Source organism: Syngnathus scovelli, chromosome 21, assembly GCF_024217435.2.
Source record: "Syngnathus scovelli strain Florida chromosome 21, RoL_Ssco_1.2, whole genome shotgun sequence".
In the NCBI taxonomy this organism is placed as follows: Eukaryota; Metazoa; Chordata; class Actinopteri; order Syngnathiformes; family Syngnathidae; genus Syngnathus; species Syngnathus scovelli.
The window spans coordinates 6,970,239-6,991,236 of record NC_090867.1 but is presented as its reverse complement, the minus strand read 5'-3'; the positions used below and the strand labels follow the sequence as shown (position 1 = coordinate 6,991,236).

The 20,998-nt window shown below is 48.0% G+C and overlaps 2 protein-coding genes across 5 annotated transcripts; one reads left to right on the top strand and one right to left on the bottom strand.

Moving 5' to 3' along the window:
* Positions 1-256: 256 nt before the first annotated feature.
* Positions 257-7,405, top strand: LOC125991464 (ATP-dependent RNA helicase DHX8). Of its 2 annotated transcripts, XM_068649482.1 has the most exons (24): positions 257-478; positions 557-642; positions 721-781; positions 870-955; positions 1,055-1,131; positions 1,262-1,525; positions 1,621-1,765; positions 1,830-2,027; positions 2,106-2,193; positions 2,277-2,374; positions 2,749-2,896; positions 2,967-3,148; positions 3,224-3,418; positions 3,530-3,715; positions 3,786-3,996; positions 4,071-4,252; positions 4,436-4,576; positions 4,701-4,856; positions 4,934-5,071; positions 5,145-5,273; positions 5,356-5,552; positions 5,615-5,794; positions 5,955-6,194; positions 6,266-7,405. In XM_068649482.1, exons 1-23 carry the CDS (start codon positions 376-378, stop codon positions 6,172-6,174), a joined length of 3,471 nt encoding a protein of 1,156 aa, XP_068505583.1. In that variant the 5' UTR covers positions 257-375; the 3' UTR covers positions 6,175-6,194; positions 6,266-7,405. The 2 variants fall into 2 exon arrangements, with proteins under 2 accessions (XP_068505583.1, XP_049615343.1); XM_049759386.2 differs by having other exon boundaries at positions 258-478; positions 5,955-7,405.
* On the bottom strand, positions 6,417-20,947 carry etv4 (ETS variant transcription factor 4). 3 transcript variants are annotated; one of them, XM_049759390.1, is made up of 13 exons: positions 20,813-20,947; positions 20,452-20,571; positions 19,975-20,065; positions 19,861-19,908; positions 16,494-16,547; positions 10,490-10,622; positions 10,192-10,377; positions 9,768-10,108; positions 8,689-8,757; positions 8,517-8,564; positions 7,640-7,821; positions 6,948-7,049; positions 6,417-6,874 (listed from the first exon to the last, which is right to left on the bottom strand). In XM_049759390.1, the coding sequence occupies exons 2-13, from the start codon at positions 20,506-20,508 to the stop codon at positions 6,647-6,649; spliced, it is 1,539 nt and encodes a 512-aa protein (XP_049615347.1). In that variant the 5' UTR covers positions 20,509-20,571; positions 20,813-20,947; the 3' UTR covers positions 6,417-6,646. The 3 variants fall into 3 exon arrangements, with proteins under 3 accessions (XP_049615347.1, XP_049615349.1, XP_049615348.1); XM_049759392.1 differs by having other exon boundaries at positions 10,490-10,619; XM_049759391.2 differs by having other exon boundaries at positions 20,452-20,572; positions 20,810-20,888.
* Positions 20,948-20,998: the final 51 nt, after the last annotated feature.

The following is a 20,998-nucleotide window of genomic DNA, read 5'->3' as shown; positions in this document are numbered from 1 at the left end:
TGTAGTAATTTAGTTAATGTTTGATAAACCATAAAATCATAAAACTCTGGAGGATATCACAGACAACAAAAACTAAGAAGTTAAACTTTAAAGTGTCCAATGAGGTAAGTATACTCTGTTATAGAGGAAAGATAAGTACAAGATTATTAATACACTGAAATTTGTTTTTTTATATGAATAACATTACGCCTGTTGTCTTACAGCTGGTCGATAGAGGGCGATGTCTAGTGCTTGGTTTTAGTGGAGCGCAGAAGAAGAGTCACTTCCGTAGTGACGGTAGGTGGCGGGAATGCCCAGTTAGCTGGCTCACCTCCGGACAATCCAAAAAGAAGAAGACTAGTCACTTCCGCCACAACACAGACTAGCACAACCAACATGGCGACGCTAGACAGTCTTAAACGTTTGGAGTATTTATCTTTGGTATCCAAAGTGTGTACCGAGTTGGAAAACCATCTTGGAATAAGCGAAAAGGATCTTGGTACGCCCCCAATGTCTTTTGGCTAACAGCTATTCCAATTTATGCCAAATGTTTTGCTAACATTTTCTTGTTCAACAGCTGAATTCATTATCAGCCTCGCAGACAATCACCCAACATTTGGGGAGTTTAAAGCTGCCTTGACACAAAATGGAGCCGAGTTTACTGTAGGTATAATTTAAAATGGATTATTTTTTATTATTTTTCAATGGTAACTGACCAGTCAGTTCATTATTGTCTTTCAGGAAACACTCACGAAAAACCTATTTAGAATTATCAAAACCATGCAAGCGTCCACGAGTCAAGGTAGACATTTTCTTCGTCCTGTGTGTGGTGTTTTAAAATACGAACATTGTCTTGAATGTATTGTTTCTATCCATTTGGCTCACAACAGCACATCAGCAAAAACCCAAGAGTGAGCAAGACAAGATGAAAGAGAAATATCCCGCTTTATGTAAACCAGATGATCCCGTGTGGAGGGTAGGCTATGGAACTTCTAAATGTTGTGAGGGGGAAATGTAGAAAATGTTTTTCTGACGTCATTATTGTGACTTTCTGTCCATAAAATTACATCATCAGCTCAGTGAAAATGATGAGCAAGTTGCTGCAGCAGCCATGAAGGAGCTGGAGATGTTCATGCCTTCCTCTGCATCTGGGTGAGTTCAATACTTTAATAATAAAAACAATTTAGACAAAACCCAAACTAGTCAGATCCAGCACCAAAATACAATAAAGTATGTTTTAGTCATTCAGTAGGTAACATTCATCAAGTTTATGTACCTTTAGAGAGGAGAGCAGTCGGAAACGTCATTGGTCCGGGTCGAGAGAGTGCGAAGGCGATACGACCGGCAAGCGGCAACGGAAACGACCGTCCCGCTGGAGTGACCGACCACCGAGCCCGCCACGAGACGCCGCAAGGGAGGAGGCGGTCCCGGAACCGAAGCCCGTCGAGCGGCCTCTGTCCGATGTTCCCGTGGTGGGCGACATCTACTGCGGCAAAGTGTCCAGTGTGATGCAGTTTGGATGCTTTGTGCAGCTGGAAGGACTTCGGTACGCCAAATGTTTGCGGAAAATATTTGAATCATCAATCAATCAACATTGTCAAACGAGTGAAGTTCTCCAATAATAGACTAAAATGCACGCAGGAGGCGCTGGGAAGGCCTGGTGCACGTGTCGGAGCTGCGCAAGGAAGGCCGAATAGCAGACGTGTCGTATGTGGTCAGCAGGGGACAAAAGGTCAAAGTCAAAGTGCTGTCCATGACCGGAACAAAGGCCAGCCTCAGCATGAAGGTCAGTCTTCGGAGGAGGAGAAGAAACAAACAAACTCATGACAGAGCTGCGAACGTCATTACAGGACGTCGATCAGGAAACCGGAGAGGACCTGAACCCCAACCGCAGAAGGAACTTTGAAACGGGTGCCGGGGGCGGGGACAACGACCTGAGGAATCCCGACTTTCCTGTAGAGGTTTGCGTGGTGGAGAGCGAGGAGAACCCAAGTGAGCAAAAGAGGATGGCCCGCATCACAGACCTGGAAAAGTGGGAGGTCAAACAGGTCAGCAGTTATCTAAGACAAATACATTTGATTCCTCTGAAACATTCCAACTGGAACTGTCTTGCTTTCCTCATCCAGATGATTGCTGCCAATGTTCTCCCGAAAGAGGAGTACCCGGAGTTTGACGAGGAGACAGGAATCCTTCCCAACTTAGACCACGAGGAAGGTAAGCGTGTTGGTGACTTTTTCATTTTTTTTTTATTTTGTGGTCACATGCTCGTGTTGACCTCGTGATGATCATGTGACCAGATCTGGACATTGAGATCGACCTGGTGGATGAGGAGCCGCCCTTCCTGCAGGGTCAGACGCGGTGGAGCAACAACTTGAGTCCCTGCAAGATCGTCAAGGTACATTATCATCATCATTATAATTATTATTACAAAGTGAAGTTTCCTTGCTATGACAGAAATAAATGGACAGTCAAATGTAGTGTCAACAGTTTACCGCTAGAGGGCACTACATGACTGTAACAAGGGGTTCTGGACTTGCATTGGCTTAAATAGCATATCACATTCAACAAAGATAAAAAAAATCTTTCATTAGTGATTTATATTTACTTCAGATTGTTTTCTGCTTACTAAGTTATAGTTATTCTGTGTAAAATTTATTTTTTGTTCATATTTATGGGTGCCTGGAATGGTTTAATTGGATAACCATTATTTCCTATGGGAAAAAAAAAAAAATCTATTCCATTTGTTATGTCTATTTTCTCTGTTTTTAGAATCCCGACGGCTCGCTATCGCGGGCGGCCATGATGCAGAGCGCCCTGGCCAAAGAGCGTCGCGAGCTCAAGCAGGCGGCTCGCAACGAAGAGATGGACCGCATCCCGACCGGTCTCCACAAGAACTGGATCGACCCCATGCCGGACTGTAAGCGTTCAAAGTTTTCAGCACTGGAAGTGACTGCGGTTTTGACTCACTTTCGGTTCTCCCGTCGCAGACGAGGGTCGGCAGATCGCCGCCAACATGCGCGGCATCGGCGCCCTGCCCATCAACGTTCCAGAGTGGAAGCGGTACGCCTTCGGGGGGAACCAGGTGTCGTACGGCAAGAAGACGGAGCTGTCTATCCTGCAGCAGCGGGAGAGTCTTCCCATCTTTAAGCTCAAGGAGCAGCTGGTTCAGGTTCAAAGTTTCTCTTGAACACAATCATTAACTCCAATCCTGCCCTGCTGATTTTTTTTCCTTCACTTTCCACAGGCTGTCCACGACAACCAGATCCTGATCGTGGTGGGCGAGACCGGCTCGGGGAAGACCACGCAGATCACGCAGTACCTGGCAGATGCGGGATACACGGCGCGGGGGAAGATCGGCTGCACGCAGCCCCGCCGCGTGGCCGCCATGTCGGTCGCCAAGAGGGTCTCCGAGGAGTACGGATGTCGGCTGGGCCAGGAGGTGAGGGAGAAGCCGCCTGACATGTGAGCAGTGTCCAGGAGGTGGCAGCAATCCATAAAATCATACTGTGATTTGGAGAGAAGTCCTCCATCTCACTTTCTGTTTTCTTAGGTGGGCTACACAATCCGTTTCGAGGACTGCACCAGCATGGAGACCCTGATCAAGTACATGACACACGGAATGCTGCAGCGGGAATGTCTGATAGACCCCGACATGAGCCAGTATTCCCTCATCATGTTGGATGAGGCCCACGAGAGGACCATCCACACCGACGTCCTCTTCGGACTACTCAAGAAGGTAACCTCGCATGAGATCTTGGCGGCATGAAGGATTCGGACTTGAATGGAGAGCGCCTTCTCTCTTGCAGACTGTGCAAAAGCGCAACGACCTGAAGCTGATCGTGTCGTCGGCCACGTTGGACGCCGTCAAGTTTTCACAGTACTTTTTCGAGGCACCCATCTTCACCATCCCAGGGAGGACGTTCCCTGTGGAGATCCTCTACGCCAGGGAGCCAGAGACTGACTATCTGGATGCCAGCCTCATCACAGTCATGCAGATCCACCTGACCGAACCTCCCGGTACGAAAGGCTCCATCAACCATGCCGTCCTCCAAGCCACAACATCAGATCCTGACCTCCTCCTCCTCCTTCAGGTGACATCCTGGTCTTTCTGACTGGGCAGGAGGAGATCGACACGGCCTGCGAGATCCTCTTTGAGCGCATGAGGATGCTTGGTCCTGATGTTCCCCAGCTCATCATCCTTCCCGTTTATTCAGCACTGCCCAGCGAGATGCAGACCAGGATCTTTGACCCGGCACCACTTGGCAGCAGGAAGGTAAACACCCGAACCGTGATGTAGCGAGTGACTACTGAAAAGAGGAAATTTTTTTTAAAAAAAGACAAAAACTCAAACAATTAAGATTTTATTTTGGTGTCATACCGTCCCAGCCTTTTGTTTCAAGTTATTATACCCCATTTCATCGATTAAAAGCTTTCAATGTTTTGATTGTGATGCCAGGTGATCATCGCCACAAACATCGCCGAGACGTCGCTGACCATCGACGGGATCTACTACGTGGTGGACCCCGGTTTTGTCAAACAGATTGTTTACAACTCCAAGTCAGGCATCGACCAGCTGGTGGTGACGCCCATTTCGCAGGTTTGTACATTAAGATCATTACGACGTTAGGCGACTTTACCGTATGCAGATAGTTAACATCATGCCAAATGGCCATACGTGATCTTATGGACAAGATTGCGATGCAAATGATTGTGTCATTCAGGCACAGGCCAAGCAGCGTTCGGGCCGAGCCGGCAGGACGGGTCCCGGCAAGTGTTACCGCCTGTACACGGAGCGAGCGTACAGGGACGAGATGTTGACCACCAACGTGCCGGAAATCCAGAGGACCAATCTGGCCAGCACGGTGCTCTCGCTCAAGGTACACGCACAGCACACGCCGACGATACATGGATGTTGCGCCGATCTAACGCATTTGCGTCCTCGTCCACCCACCAGGCCATGGGCATCAACGACCTGCTGGCCTTCAACTTCATGGACGCTCCCCCCATGGAGACGCTGATCACAGCCATGGAGCAGCTGTACGCTCTGGGCGCGCTGGACGACGAGGGGCTGCTCACACGACTGGGAAGGAGGGTGAGGACCACCGTCAGGAAGACGTTTCTGTGATCTGATTTTTTGGAGGTTCCTGATAACCCTTCCCATCCAGATGGCGGAATTTCCTCTGGAGCCCATGTTGTGCAAGATGCTGATCATGTCCGTGCACCTGGGCTGCAGCGAGGAGATGCTCACCATCGTGTCCATGTTGTCCGTGCAGAACATCTTCTACAGGCCCAAGGTACGTGCTTAACACACGGTCTAAGTGAACACGGCAGAAGATGATGAGCTGACACCCAAGCGTGCGTGACTCCCATTGGCAGGACAAGCAGATCCAGGCAGACCAGAGGAAGGCCAAGTTCTCCCAGCCGGAAGGCGACCATCTGACCCTGCTGGCCGTTTTCAACTCGTGGAAGAACAACAAATTCTCCAACCCTTGGTGCTTTGAGAACTTCATTCAGGGCCGCTCGCTCAAAAGAGCCCAGGACATCCGCAAGCAGATGTTGAGCATCATGGACAGGTGAGTGCGACCATCTCCTTCCATGTTGAGAATGGAGAAAATGTTCAATGTCGGTTGCACAGACACAAGCTGGACGTGGTGTCTTGCGGCAAGTCGACCATGCGCGTGCAGAAAGCCATCTGCAGCGGTTTCTTCCGCAACACTGCCAGGAAGGACCCCCAGGAGGGCTACCGGACCCTCATCGACCAGCAGGTGGTCTACCTCCACCCGTCCAGCACGCTCTTCAACCGCCAGCCGGAGTGGTGAGTTTTCATTGGGGTTACCATAGGTTTCCATTTGTCATCAAACTTTCATTTTGACGTTTGGATTTTAAACGTTATTCAATTCCAATTTGAGTTGTTAGTGGTTGGGACTTGTGATACCCCAGTCTGGTGAAACGCTGACAGCGGTGTCATTCTGCAGGCTGGTCTACCACGAACTGGTGCTGACCACTAAGGAGTACATGCGTGAGGTGACCACCATCGACCCACGCTGGTTGGTGGAGTTCGCGCCCGCCTTTTTCAAGGTGTCCGACCCGACGCGCCTCAGCAGGCAGAAGAAGCAGCAGCGCCTGGAGCCTCTCTATAACCGCTACGAGGAGCCCAACGCTTGGAGGATCTCCAGGGCCTTCAGGAGACGCTGACAACTTTGACGGTGACGTTGGTAAAGTGTGGTGCTATGTCCTTTATTTTAGGACAAGATGTATGGTCTGACACATTTTTGCTTCCTTATAGGTCACACTTAAAAGCAAAACAAAATGACAATAAGACAATGTGCTAGAAGACAATTTTGAAATCAGCATAAAAAAAATATACAATGTATATAAATATGTATATAAAGTGTGTGCCTGTGGAGGATAAGAAGGAGTCAGGACGTGCAGTCGTGTATAATTTGAAGTATTTATTAAGCAATCTCTTGATCCACAATCGTATTTCGAGGCCTCGGCGGTGACAGGAAGCCTCGGGAAACTCAACTCCCTCGTGAGATTAATTTAGAACAAAAACACCGTAGCTGTATATACAAGTGGCGGCGGGGGAAGGGGTGCATGGAGGGCGTGTATAAAGATGCTTTGGGGGTACAGCAAGGGAGTCGGGGGGGCTCGGAGGAATGCGGCTTTAGTACATATAGGCTTTGGAGTAGGGCTGGGCGGCGTGGGCGGGGTGCTCGGCAGCGTTGTAGGGCGGCCCTCCCTCGTCCAGGTGAGACAGCGGCACCGTGTCCTCCTCGTTGACGTAGCGCTCAAACTCGGCCTTCAGGCTGGGCCGCTGATTGTCGGGGAAGGCCAGCGAGATCAGCGCCTCGGGCTCGCACACAAACTTGTACACGTAGCGCTCGCCCGCCACCTGAGAACGGCACGCTTAGCCAAAAAGACCAAAATGGACCAGCTGACCCAGATTTTTTTTTTTTTTTTTTTACCTTCTGCATGATTCCCTTCTCGTAATAATAGCGCAGAGAGCGGCTCAGCTTGTCGTAGTTCATGGCGGGACGATTCTTCTGCATCCCCCACAGACGGGCCACCTGAGGAGCAGGTTGACGTACATTATTACTCGGGATAGCAGGCAATGCTAGCTTCAGTACTTTTTTTTTTTTTTCTTCCCCAAAATGGCACGAGTACATGATGCAAGCAGGCATCCAGCATCATGTTGGGCTGATCCCTGAGTGCTCTCAGCCACTAATTGCACTCGTGCATTTTTAATGCCTTGTGAAGACATAATGGAACCGTGCAGCAGTGTTTGGACGCTCCCCAAATGGACACGCACCCCACTCATAACGACAACGCTAATTGGACAATTACAACTAGATCGCACTTCATCTTTTGGTAGTGGTGTTCTTTTATTTTTTTTAATAAATCATTTGCTTTGAAAGGCTGTGAATGGATTCACTGTGTTGCTTTTCCTTAGCCAAGTAATAAGTCTTTGGCGAGCATGTGTTGGTTATTAATATAGTTTGTGCGGTTTGATTTTTGTCCTTCATATCTTTTGTGTATTCATAGTTCAAAACTTGTAGTGAACCAAAAGTATGCAAAGGATTACTGAACTTCCTTGACACAAACTAGTACTACTTTCCTATTAGCCAGGGCTTTGGTGTTGTGAAAAGTGCACAGGTACCTCTTCGGGCTCAATGAGCTTGAACTCCATCCCGCGGCCGGTCCAGGCGATGAAGTGCGCGTTGCCGGGGTCATCCAGAAGGGCCACCAAGAATTGCCACAGTTGCAGCGAGCCTCGCCGCTGGTAAGGCGTTCCCTCGCGGAACACGCCGCCACCGCCGCCCGTTTCCTGCTTTACCTCACCTGCAAAGGAGAGAGAACATCCCGGACATCGTGAGGGTAAATCGGACAACAGCCGACTGGCTCAAGAATTTATTTTCTACTTTCACAGCGACCTTGTAAATCCACAGCTCTACATAACAATGCTACTAGCAAAAAAGGAATGAGTTTGTCGCCAAATGATAAGCATATCTGGTGAGTAGGATGTGTTGTGGTTTTTTTTTTCATGTTGTCATGTTAGGAGATAAAGATTGTTATATTGTAGTGATTCTTCCACATGTAGCTCCCACATTTGTTACTCCAAGACAGACGCGGGAATAAAGTGGATACATCATGTCATCACTATATACAGGATGTTTGTCCTGATCTTTGGTGAGTAACGATTTCATGTTCCATATGATGTAGAATGTTGGATGAGTTTCATAATTGTGATATGATAATTAGCGGAGGTTAAAAGGTGGATTCAGTCAGGTAATGGGTTCAGGTTGAAGACATACCGAAGGATGTTGACATGCATGAAATAATATCGGTAGACGCCTCGAGGGGGGTTGATCGTACGGCGCAAACAAGCATGGAAATGCAAGACGTGACAAACGAGAAGGGGCACACGTCAGAGCCCTGAGGCGCTCCGCATCTTCAGCTACAAGTTCTCACGCTGAAACTAAAACCGCTAAACGTCAACTCGGGTGTCTCGCGTTTCCTTCTGAGAGAAAACTCACCTTCAAACTTCTCTGGGACCACGCGGGAGTCATTCTCAAACCCGTAACCTAGGCAACAGGCACAAAAACAACATTTTATGTTAAGAAGAAAAAACTTCACGTGACCACAGTTGACAAATATGAACAACATCCCCTGAGCTTAACAAATAATTGCCAATGTTCAAATGTTTACCTTCGGGGGCTGGCTGGGGGGTGGGATAGGCTTCGCTGTGGTGGTACATAGAAGAACATCCTGACACATCTACCAAGCATAAGAAAGATGTCAAATTAGCTTGCAGACTGACAGATCTTCTAGTAGAAGCAAAATGAAATCATTGTAGGGGTGTCTCTGTGTGAGTCTCGGGGACAAAAACAAGCAAGCAGAAGTACAAAAGGTGCAGGAGTGAGTCACCGAGGCGGAATGCAACCCTTCCGATAAGATTCCATTCAAAGCGTTCTGGGTGCAAGCCATGCCAGTGTCTTTGTTGTCTTTCAACAATTTACTAGTTTGATATTTCGATTGCCAGTTTATCAAAGCTATTTAACCAGAGTTGGCAAACACATTTTGTACTTAAGTAGTAGTATATTTTAATTGTACTGTAAAAAAACGGGTTCGTGCAAGTCTCACATTTTTTTGTAACTGTGAGCTGGTTTTCCATAGAAAAGCTGATTTGGGCCTGCAGCTTGTTGTTCAAAACGCCCTCATACCACCCCCTCCCTCCCCTAAACTCGCGAGAGGTTCGAGTTACTGCGGCCACGCTCATTTTTCCATTATGAGTTGATGGGGCTGCAGCAAAAGGAAGCCACCGCTGCAACGTGAAACCCCGCGGCCTCCGCCAGGGACTCTAGTCTTTCCTCTGCCCTCCATTTTCTCAATGAAATTCCTCCACCGCATCCAGGGAGGGAGGGAAGGAGAAGGTGTGAATGCGCCAGAAAAGAACGTTTTTTTCCCCTCCCACTCTTTTTTTCCCTTGCATGTCCGAGGAGGGGAGGAGGAGTCCACTAGTTCAGGGAGAAAAAGTTTGCTTCTTTACGGACATTCTGTTCCACAGCCGGCTGAGATGTGGGGGGGGGGACTTGAAAGTTTTACCTCACTAGGATTTATTTTACCTAGCCAATAGAACTTTAGATTATTTTTCACCTATAACACTTGAGTGCAAATAACTCAAGATGTTCATTTTTGTTTAAAAAAAAAAAAAAAATCAGCCCTAACTCTCCTTGTTAGTATTTGCATGTAGTTTGTTATATATGACCTCTGCCACTGCTTCTCACCTGTGTTGTAGTCCGTGGGCTCTTGCTTGACCATCATATGTGCCGGCGGAAACCTGTGCGGGTGCTGGCTTGCGTGGGGCGGCATCCCGTGCCCGCGGCCATGCCCCGGCCCTGTGCCGTGCGCCCCCACGTGACCCGCCCGCTCGTAGAGAGGATCCATATATTCTTGTTTGAAGCTCTGCTGCAGGTAGGGCATGCAGGGGTCCGAGTGCTGCCGGTGGTAGCACCCGGCCGGACCGCCCCCGCTGCTGTGTCCCGCCGGGGCGGAGGGCATTCGCTGGAAGGCCTGCGATGGTGCGGGGAATTGAGGGCACATGGGGTCTCCTGAGGGGCCCTGATATCTGGAAGAGAGCAGAAACTTGAAATACACACCAGCCCTCGAGGTTCCGGGCCAGGCCATCATGAGCGGCTAATCGAGGCTCACCTGGCATCGGGGGGATACGCGTTGCTGGGCAGCGGCTGCGAAGTGGCGGCCGGGTTCATGTAGCCGGCGTCGGGCCGGCCGGCCGCCGCGGGTTTAACCGAGTAATGCTGTTGCATGGGTGACATGGGGGTGCCCGGGCAAGACCGCTTGGCGCCCCCTGCACCAGCCCTTTTCTGCTCATAGGCACTGCAGAAAACAAAGAGATACAATTTGATGGAATCATCAACAGAGTTTGAGCGGTCAAGTGTTTTGCGTTTGCAAAAAATTGCAATTGCGTTTTGTGTTTTGTGATGCTTACCTGGCGTAAAGGCACTGCTCCCCACTGGCGGCGAAGCCAAAGTTGGGCTTGTGGCTGCACGACTGGCTCGGGTCCGAACCCGGACTCTGTGGCTCTTTCTTGATGGTGACGGGCGGGCTGTGAAAGGCCACTGCTGTCAACGCACCGAAAAGACAGAAGACTCACAATTAGCACTAAAAGAAGCAGTTGAGGCGTTCAAGTACTTTGAACATCTCGCATGTTCACTGCTTGCGTGTCTGTGTGTGTGTACATAGCGAACACCAGGTCACATTCCAGGCCTCCTCACTGGCTTTGAGTCTTGCAGACACAACAGTTAACTTCCTCAGTTAAACAGGTCTGCCACGAAAGCAAACGTCTCACCTGCGTGCCGGCGTTGCACACACAAAAAGGCGATGTCGCCAGGATAGGGAAGTTTCACATTTACGCACTCAAACCAAGCTGTCAATCAAAAGGGAAAGTTTTTGTGGGATGGGGGGGGGGGGGTTCCTGGTGTAACTTTCTAACGCACCCCCCGCCCTTAAAGTAAAACATCCAAAGCGAAGCTTCAAGCTGTGCCGAGGGCTGCTGTTTATTATGTGAGGGGAGGCTTTCGGCCCGAGACGTGTACAGGATGTTTTTCTGGTCCCGGTAGGGTAAACAGCAGCAGCTGTGCACTTCCAGCTGGGGGAGGGGTGCGTTCATTCATGTGTGTGTCTGGAATCTCTGTGGGCGTGTACCTGCGCCTGCGTGCGTGCGGGGTTGGCACGGATAATTGCACGCTGCGCTTCATTCACAAAAGAAAAAAAAAAAAACGGACGACCATGTGTGGCCCGAAAGTGAAAGGGCTTGATGACTTGACTTAGTTCCACTTGGAGAAGTCGCAACCCTCGGCGTGTACACAAGTCGGCTTACAATTGGGGACAGGCTGGGGAGGGGGGCGTACTTTTACATATGTAAATGTCTACTGCGGGAGAAAGGTGATGGTCATGGCTGAGTGCTTTAGGAAGTGAAGGGATCATTACATCATAGAGGGGAGGGGGGGGGGCTCCCCATTCAACACACACACACACACACCCTTTAACCCCAGCCGAGCCACCCGGCACACAATGGCCCTCTCAGCTGAGGCACACTAGTGGGAATATATGTCCAGTGGATTCCTGTGGGATTCCTAAAACACACACACACACACACAGATGAGAGCGACTCACTCAAGATAAGCTTCTGTGAAAGACAGCGGCCCGCAGGGACATGATGGAATTACACTTTTAATTTGTAATAATAGATGATGACTCTTTGGCGCCCGGCAATTCCAAGAAAATATTTCGTAATGGGGAAACGTAATCTTAGCAATGTTGACTGTTAGTCCCTAAAATTAAACTGTTCCTTCTATGGCCCACTTGTAAAAAAAAAAAAAAGTGGAAACAAAACTGGCTCTGGACAGGCTTAAACGGGATGTTTATGCAAAACTTTGCCAAGTCCGCAACTCGCGGCGTCCTCGCCGGCAGTAACTCAACAGACGTCGGGCCGGGTGTCAAACCTTGCGACTTAACTCCTTCTCGGGGGTTATCCGCTTCTTTGCAAACATTTACCCCCCTCTCTCGCTCGCCAAATGCCTTCGATCAATAAAGCCACTGAAGACGATTCCAGCGTGCTGCTTTTGAAAGGTTAAAAAGGAAGCTATCGATTGACAAGACCGGCTAATGACATTTGCAGCGCAACAAACCAATCGTTCAATATTTCATTGGAAGTTTTTGACACCGTCAAACAGCAACAGAGACAGAATTATGCCACAAAAAAAAAAATCCAACACACCAAATCAATTAAAATGTAATCAATCTATTTCTGCTCCCAGGCTTTGTAAATCACAGCGAGACAGTGAGGGGGGGGAGCGAGGCAACAAAACGCCATCCGGGCCTTCGCTCGAGCATGCACGAACATGTGCGCGACATGTGCGCTCTTCTCGGGTCGCCGCGTAATCAAAAAGCCGCTCGTCCTCGTCGTCATCCCGCCGGCGAATCCATTAGTGCTTTCCAATCCCGTGTATGAATTTTTAATGGTATTGACGGGAAACGGGCCACTCGCACGGACGTCGTGCCTCGTTAAATGCAAAATGACGTATTATTAGGAGAAACACCTTGATGACATTTATTTACAATTTACCAGTCAGGGTCATTTTTTTTTCAACCTTACAAAATCAGCATTGTTAAGAATTGGAAAAACTGAGTCCTCGATGCTGAGGGCAAAATGGTTGGCTAACAGGATGTGACCGACGGCCGTCACAGGTTGCTGTGTTTTTCTGCAAATGTCACACTTTCACTTCCTTCTCGATAATAACCGCACTTCTTCTCTGTCAGGGTGAAAACCGACTTTTCCCAGAGTGTCGCCGGCGGCCCACATCAGTCAGCATGACAACGAGTAGTGGGAGGTAGTTACTGTACTTAAAGTTTTTTTTTTTTGTATTGTGTGTGTCTCTATATCATCTCTACAAACTCTGATTAGACTCCGTTATAAATTCTTATTTCTTCAGTAGAAAAAGAAAAGACGGTCTTGCATTAAAGACAGCCATAAACCCCGCGAGCGCCAAAGAGCCTTGACATGCCGCGTCAACGTTCTGACATGTTCTCCCCGCTGTCCACTTTACATCCAAAAGTGCCGCGTCGGCGCTTCTGACAAATGGTCATCGAGCCGCTGTAAATCTGCCGCTCGCCTCGTAGCACGATACATCCTCGTCCCGGGACGCTCGGCGAGAGTGACATCCCGCTATAAGCGAGAGCGGGATGTAATTAATCTGACACCATATTGACTCTTCACTCCCAATCCTCCACCTTCTCAATTTAGCTTAATGTTTAATGTCGCGATCAATATAGCCACACGTTACCGAGACGATATCGTGAGCTCCCGCGGCTTCGTTTTAAAAATATCGAACTTTAGCCTTAACGTAAGCTAGCTTAGTTGGTTCATTATTTCATTGAGAAGACAATTAAATGATAATCGGGTTTGGGCCTATCCATAAATGATGTCACAATTCTTGCTCATCCTCTTAACAGCGCCCCACCCCCTCTTAAAATCACGATGGGCATCTCGAAATGCTTCACGACACGTTTGACCCGCACGTGTCTTAACTCTTTTTCTCGGAGCTGATTTATCTGCACTTTATCTCCATCAAGTCATCTATCAGTTGCTCTGCTGGGCGGGTGAGGATCGATACACTCTTGCTACCCCCCCCCCCCCCCCCCCCTCATCTCGAACCCCCACCAGCACGCCTATGGGCTTGTGTCAGCATGAATATAGAAGTTCCCCGGATAAAAAAAATTAGTAGCAGGCAAATTTTCAAGAGAACATGACCAAAAGCCGTAATGCCGTTTAAAAAAAAAAAAAAATGGGCGCAAAAATAAGCTAAAGTGTCGTAAATGAGGACTCGCTAACCTCAACTGGCTTTTCACAAGCGGCCCATTCATAAAACCGCCGCTCCGTGCGACTTTGTGCCTGCGACTTGAGAGAACTCGAGCGTGCCAGAGGGAGGCGTCGCTCTTTTCTGGCAGGCACCTGACTGTTTTTGCTGTTGCGTAGCACCGCCTATTTTTCAGCAAAAAAAAGGGCTCCAAAATTCCTGGTTCTGAAAAGGAGCGCAAGGGGCTGCTTCCGCTGGCCTTCCTCGCCATTCACTCCCGCGGGCTCCTCGCTCGCTCTTGCGTCTTCTCCCTGAAAAGAAGCGCAAGCGGCGCGCCATGGCCGCAACTTCCTACGTAATTACTGCAAGGCACAAAACCAAACAATCGTCCCATACAGCTCAGAAATCACTGGATTAGTTCACATCTTGGAACACTCAAACTCTGTGTGTGTGTGTGTGCGCACATGTACTGTATGTGTGTGTGAAGGAGCAGAGACTTGAGCACACACAGGAAGGGAGGGAGGGTTTTGGAGTATCCACTTGGAAAGAAGGAGAAGGGCTGGAAAAGGGGGGGTGGCGAGAGTTTTTTTTTTTTATGAATGGAGAGTGAAGGAGCAAGCTGCTGAGAGGCACACTTCCTCTTACGCAGGCGGGGGGGAGAAAATTTATGAATGGCTCGCATCGAGTGTAAACAAAAAAAGAAGGAGCTCTCGCCGTCTCGGTCAAACGCTGACTTGTGACCTCGGCACGCAAAAATATTGACCACATGAGACTTTTTACTGCAGGAAAATATGACTTTGCCATATTTATGGACTTTGTGGCTTTAAGACAAAGATAATTAGCCACAAGTGTTATAATTGTCAAATATTTTTTCTGGATAACAATCACACCTTTGTTTCCGCCCGCAGGGAAACAAGGTGCGGCAACATTTGGACCCGCTGTTAATGCACAAGATGCGAGACACCATCGATATTTCCCCTGTTCGGTCTTACGGAGCAGTTGAGAACTCCAAAATGTGACGGTACACACACACACACACACACACATAGGCAGCCCGCGGACAACATGCGCTTGTTAGCTAGGTCACAGCGAGATCAATTCAACAGATGTGCAGGTATTGCGCAATTCCTCAGCGTGACATTCCGTTGTGTTATTTAAGTGTTTTTTTTTTTTTTTTCAAAACCATGTCGGAGGCCGCACCCGTGCAGGTAACAAGCCAGACGCAGTAAACCTGCTCGCCGGGGCGCCGCGTTGGTCCGCAGGCTTAATTATATACTCCAGCCAGACAGGATTAGAGTCTGGCTTGATGCTTTTATACACAAATATATGCTAGTTTCAATAACAGGTGAGTCACCTGCACAGGTGTCTCTCAATTTCAACGCCGGTTGAACTTTTAAACTCCTGGCAGCGTGTCAAGACTGATCCCATTCGAAGCATTCAACATCGTAAGGTAACAATAGTAACAAAACCGTCGACCTTTTGTACTGACTGAAAATCAGTGCCAAAATTCCAACCTGTCAAGTTGTCAAAAACATGAGGACAAAACTCGTGTCACTATAGTTTGCCGGTCAAAGTTGAAGAGTCGGAGTGACTAGGAGCAGCAGGGACGCTGTCTGTCAACACAAAGCGACCCTTCCCCTTTAAATGAAGCATCCGTCAATGCACAGCTCCCCCCTTATGACCCCAAAATCACGGCGGGGTCAGCCGTTAGCATCGGGTCCGCACACGATTGGCCGACCGGGTCGGAAGGGGTTAAGTAGACATGACCCCTGCGCGCCCTCGGGTTCATCTGCACTTCCTCTTGCGCTTTGTGGACTAATGGACGGCGACAATGTTGCGGGCGGGCATCTGTCATGCGGACATCGTGACACATGCGGCTTGAAATGGCGCCGTGTTTACACACAAAAGACGGCGGGCAGGATGTCCTCGTGACCTCCCCGTCAAAGGCTGTCTTTCAAATTCCCACCAAGCTAAAGGTGGAAGTTGGTCACATCAAATTAAAAAAGGAAGTTGCGTCAAATCATCACGTTGGTAAATCACGCAAGTCGTGAGTTGTCAAATCTTGAGTCCCCACTTAGCACTTGAGTTAGCTAGCTTAGTTCCACATGAATGGATGTTTGCAGCCCACCTGGATCCCGAGCGCCATTGTTAATCAAAGGGAAGCGCATTCAAATAGTTCGCTTTCCCTTTTTTTTACATCTTCCCGGTTTCCTGCGACGGAACCTCTAGGCTTTTCAAAAGCATGCAAATGGCGGCCAGCGCGGCACAATACCGAGGCCCTTTGGTGTCCTGGCTTTTGTCCGTCCGAGAGATTACAGTAAACCGCAGCTCACCCCGGACGATACGTTCCAGAGCCACTTGTGACAGGGATAAAAATCCACAATCCCGAGACACCGTATAATTTCTTTTTTTCCATCATATTTATTTTAGTCACAGAGCCCCCCCTAACCCCCCCCGTGGACACCTCGGCTGGCCTACGTTTGACCCCGCCGTCCCGACAGCGGGCCAGAAACAACACGAGCAGGTCTAGCGACTCCAGATCATACGAGATAAACAATCAAATCTGCGGGGCTACGAAACCCAAAAACAATTTAAAACCAGCTCCGAGAGGACAAAGAGACTCAAAGCACTCACAGTTCTCCGAGTGGAAATCCGGAACAAACTGCTCGTCGCTGTCCGGAACCTGAGCTGGAAGTAGAAGAGAGGAAAGTAGCGTGTCAAACTTAAAAGAGGCATTGTCAGAGAAACAGACTTTTTTGTGGACTTATTTCACAGAGACTTTAAATTAAAACCACAAACCAGACACCCCCCCCCCTCCCACCTGTAAATGCAACGTAAAGTCACGTAACTATCTTAGCTTGTTCATTCGAGAGCAGCAAACAACAGGCCCAGCGGGAGGGTTGTGACCTCGCCCCCCCCCCCACACCCCCAACCTGCATGTGCCAGCACAATGGTGAATGGACGGGGATCCCTAACGCCAGCCCACGGGCACAATAGCGCCTGTCTGAGGCCGCTTGCACCTGGGCCGCCGCCGCTGACTGGACTCATTCACGTCCACCCGGGATAAATTTCATTCACTAATCGGCCGCTTTTGAAAAGGCCAAGATGTCACCCGTGCAGAAGCACAATTCTAAACTTTCCAAATTTCAACAGAAACAGAAGAATTAAGCTTTGATTTATTTTATTTTTTATTCAGGCCCCAGTTCTAGAAACCTCCCTCTCATCCAGCGCCGATGGGGACACAGTCCAGACCACCGCCACTTGGCTAAACAAAGTCAACGCGACAGTGACAAGTGGCATCCGAGTCGATGCTTTGTCACGCCGCCTGGCACGTTTCCTCGCTCATTGAGCCGGAACAGATTTCTGCAGGGAACATAAACGGCTTCCCATGAGCAAATTTGTACAGCGCCGATATTTTCTCCCTATTTCGGCTTATCAACAGTAGCGACCTAATGTCAACCCTCATGTGAAGATTGTCGAAATCGCAAGTCTAATTTCATTTCATGGAAATCGATAACCTCACTCAAGCCTGGTTTGGGGTTTCAAATTATTGACTTGTGTCGTCTCAGTCACGTTAAATCCACAAGACGGACAGCAGGCAGAAAAAGAGGAAATCGGATATTTAATCGGATTATTCGCTTTTTCTTGTCATCGTACTTCCCTTTACTGTAGTACACCGAAAACCGGATGACACATTTTTTGCGGCGGGTTCAGACACACATCATTGATTTCTAATGTTATGTAGCATCCCGCGGCCTACTGCGACCTAATAATTATAACATTAGTCGCTGAGTTGCTACTGAGTTGGTTTGGATTGCGTTTTTTCGTGCGTATCTTGCGGAAGTACTTCTTCTGTTGCGCCTCATGGCCACCAGGTGGCAGCATAATAGACATTGAGAAACACATAAAGAAAAGTTTCACCACTGAATTTTCCATAGAGGATATGCCTGCGAGTATTATCATGTTCTTCAACTTTATTTATAGATCACTTTTGAAAATATCCGTTAAGCAAACATTGAGTTTAATTGTTAGGCCGTCGACGGCGCTTAGCATAACGCTAACTGACTGGTCGTCAAGCAAAGCTATTAGACAACAGCCAAGGTTTTAGATTTAGGTGGATACTTTAAACACTTGCAGGAAGTTTAAGATGCAAGTCAGCACAAGAAAGAAAGTGTTTTTAAATCAACACAGGCCCAACAAACCTCCCTCGACCCCTCCCTCCTTGGTGGGAGTTTCTGGGCTTATAAACCCGAGGGCCAATATGGCAAGACGCAACAAGCTTCCCCGACGCTCGCCATCCGCCGCTTCCGCTTTCCTCCTCATCACGGCCAAAAGGAAGAGCCAAAAATGATTTGAAAATCCCCCACCCAGCACTTGCCTTCGTGGTGTTTACAATCGGGGCGAAGCTCTGACAAGTGCAATCGCAGCAGATCAAGCCTTTAATTAATGCGAGAGGAAAAGGAGAAGGCTCAAGCCGCTATTTCAAGTTAAATAACATCTTTGTTGTGCTTCCGCTGGGATGTGACCACCAAAATAAGTCCATACGTCACATAGCGTTTCTATTTTTGAAAAATGTAAAACTAAATGAAGTGAGTTGCTGGCCTTACTTTTATTACAAATAATCAAACATTACGAATTCTAACGTTAAAACCAAAGCGTAAAATTAACAGTGCGTTTCCCTCAGACGTGACGTCTCAGCCACTTTTTTTTTTTTTTTAACGACCTGACAATGACGTACCCGCACCAGTGTGCGTCCTTTTCACATGCGGCGTCGAAAGCGACAAGTTCACTTCACACCGGCGTCCCGACACACACAAAAACAAAAGCACTGAGGCAATAAAAGTGCTACAATAGGTGGCCGGCTTTGTAGTTGAAGGTCCTAGTTGTCGTCACACTTAAGCATAGGAAAATAAAAGTCACCGCTGAAGAATTGAAAATTTCTCATTCGGATTGAAAATCCATGACTCGCTTGATTGAAGACAAATTTAAGTAGGTAAGTACAATAGAATTGAGATTTGGTTTGGGCTAAATTTTTTAAAGTTTGTCTACCATTTGTAGCAACAGATATTTGATTACAAAAAGTGCAGCAACACACGTAGACAGGCAATATTAGATAATATTATCTGTGAACAAGTCACATTAGAGCAGTTTACTGAGTCACTTAGAAACTCCTGTTTGCTGTGTCTGCATGACTTAGTTTTTGGCTTAAATGTATTTTCATTGCTTTGCTAACTCTGTGAACTACCTAAAAAATAGATTGCTTAATAACTGTACAAAAAAAAATCCCATATAGAATGATTTCCTGGAAGCGATGTAGTATTTATTTGGTTACTTGGCGCCACATGCGACGCAAGAAAGGCCAATCAATGTATTCCTATTCCCACCACGGGGGCAACATGCTGCTTTTATTTGTGAGCCCAAAGTGGAATAATGACTCCATTAGTGCTCGCGTCATCAGGAGCAGCAGCGCCTCATGCCGGCTCTCCATGTTTGCTGGCATGAGCGAAACATGCCAGCAGGACCACGATCAATAAGCCAACATGGCTCCTACCTTCCATTCTCAGCCGTATATTTTCTTTAATTGTGGCAAAATGTGTATACCTTTCATTTTGAGTCATTTAGCAATACCCTGCCCGTCGTCCATTTTAGCATTAATCAGAGCAACAGAAAAGTCAAAGTCCCTCAATGAGCACGCAAGGGACTCTGGTGGCCAGCCAATCATAATAAAATAATAATCGACACACGGACGGACCATTTCCACTTTTCACGTACGACTAAAGAGCACAACCAAAGTGAAATTACGGCACCAAACGACAATTAAACGGCCTAAAAGACAATTAATAAACAAAGAGTGACTCCTATGAGTCTGTTCCATGCTCATTAAGTATCCTTGGCCAAAAACGGCTACTTTTTCTATCTTAAAAAGAAAACGCAGACAACTCCGATCTCGTAAATGATCATTTCACAGCTTCTCGAAAACAGATGTGAAGAAAAATCTTACCTTCTGTCAGCCACGTCTCTTGCAGTTGGCTTAAATCCTGGAAGAGGTCTGCACAGAAGCAAGAGACACACGTAAGGAAGGAAAACAATGACTTTCAAATCAAGTGGACTTTACCTTCAGATTCTTGAGGGGGCAATTCTGTGTCCATGTATTTCCTTTTGGCGGCCATCAACAATCTATTTGGGGCTCCATTTCCTTGAGACTTCTGCACAACAACGCATTTATTGACAGATGAATAATCGGACACATGCAAGTCAAAATTATTTCGTTTGTAACTTGAGTGAGTCGAGAGGTGCGCGAAGTGAGCACGCGTTTTTTTTTTTTTAGAGGGGGGGGGGGGGTTAAAAAAAAAAAGAAGAGGAAGAGAAGTGACCATTTGGCGCACGGCGCCAAGAAAGCTTTGACGAGTTGCTGTTGTAAGTTTAAGAAAATTAATTTTTTAAAAAAAAAGGACGCGTGTTCGCTTGCGAGCCCGAACTCGTCGTCGTGCACGCGCGTAAGGGACTAACAACAACCCCGCAATCGGCTCCGAAAGTCTGCGGTCGAAAAAAAAAAAGAAAAAAAAGGAAGTGCACGCGGAAGCATACGTACGTTTGCTAAAGTGAAAGGCACTTGCTGGTCCAAGTATGCATCCATGTTACGGTCCATCCGTCAGCCGTCTGCGCTCATTTGGGCCCGAGCGGAGCGGACGGCCGCGCAGCCTGCAAAAGCCCGACGAGGGAGGGGAGGGAGGGCGAGAGGGAGGAAGAAGGGTGAGGAGGAGGGGGTGAATGGGGGATGCATGCATAATGAGCTCCATTCACAAAAAAAAAAGGAAATAGGAGGGGTGGCGCCGTGGGGGAAGTTATGGCGTGTGATTGCACAGAATGCTTATCTTGCCTTTTTGTGACAGTTTTAACACAATATTACACTTAATCCGCTTGAAAACGATCGAAAAACAAATTATACCTACTGTTTCTTTCTTTTTGTCCAAAGGAGCTTGCTGATTGGTGCATTTCCTCTTTCAGTGGCTCCGGTTTCAAGGCTTTTGTCAATGCTGCGACTTATGAATGAAGACGAAACCCCGCCCCTCAGCCATTCACAACGCTTCACGGCGGAAAAAAAAGAGGCGGGGCCAGACTCCCAGCAGCCAATCGGC

Bases quoted from the DNA above. Each gene is read 5' to 3' on its own strand.
- LOC125991464 (XM_068649482.1), top strand. From the start codon at position 376: ATGGCGACGCTAGACAGTCTTAAACGTTTGGAGTATTTATCTTTGGTA. The intron at 2,194-2,276 runs GTAAGCGTGTTG...TCATGTGACCAG, and splicing joins CAACTTAGACCACGAGGAAG to ATCTGGACATTGAGATCGAC. The intron at 5,553-5,614 runs GTGAGTGCGACC...TCGGTTGCACAG, and splicing joins ATGTTGAGCATCATGGACAG to ACACAAGCTGGACGTGGTGT.
- etv4 (XM_049759390.1), bottom strand. From the start codon at position 20,508: ATGGACCGTAACATGGATGCATACTTGGACCAGCAAGTGCCTTTCACT. The intron at 19,909-19,974 runs GTAAAGTCCACT...GCTTCTGTGCAG, and splicing joins GCCCCCTCAAGAATCTGAAG to ACCTCTTCCAGGATTTAAGC. The intron at 10,109-10,191 runs GTGAGCCTCGAT...GCTCTCTTCCAG, and splicing joins GCGTATCCCCCCGATGCCAG to ATATCAGGGCCCCTCAGGAG.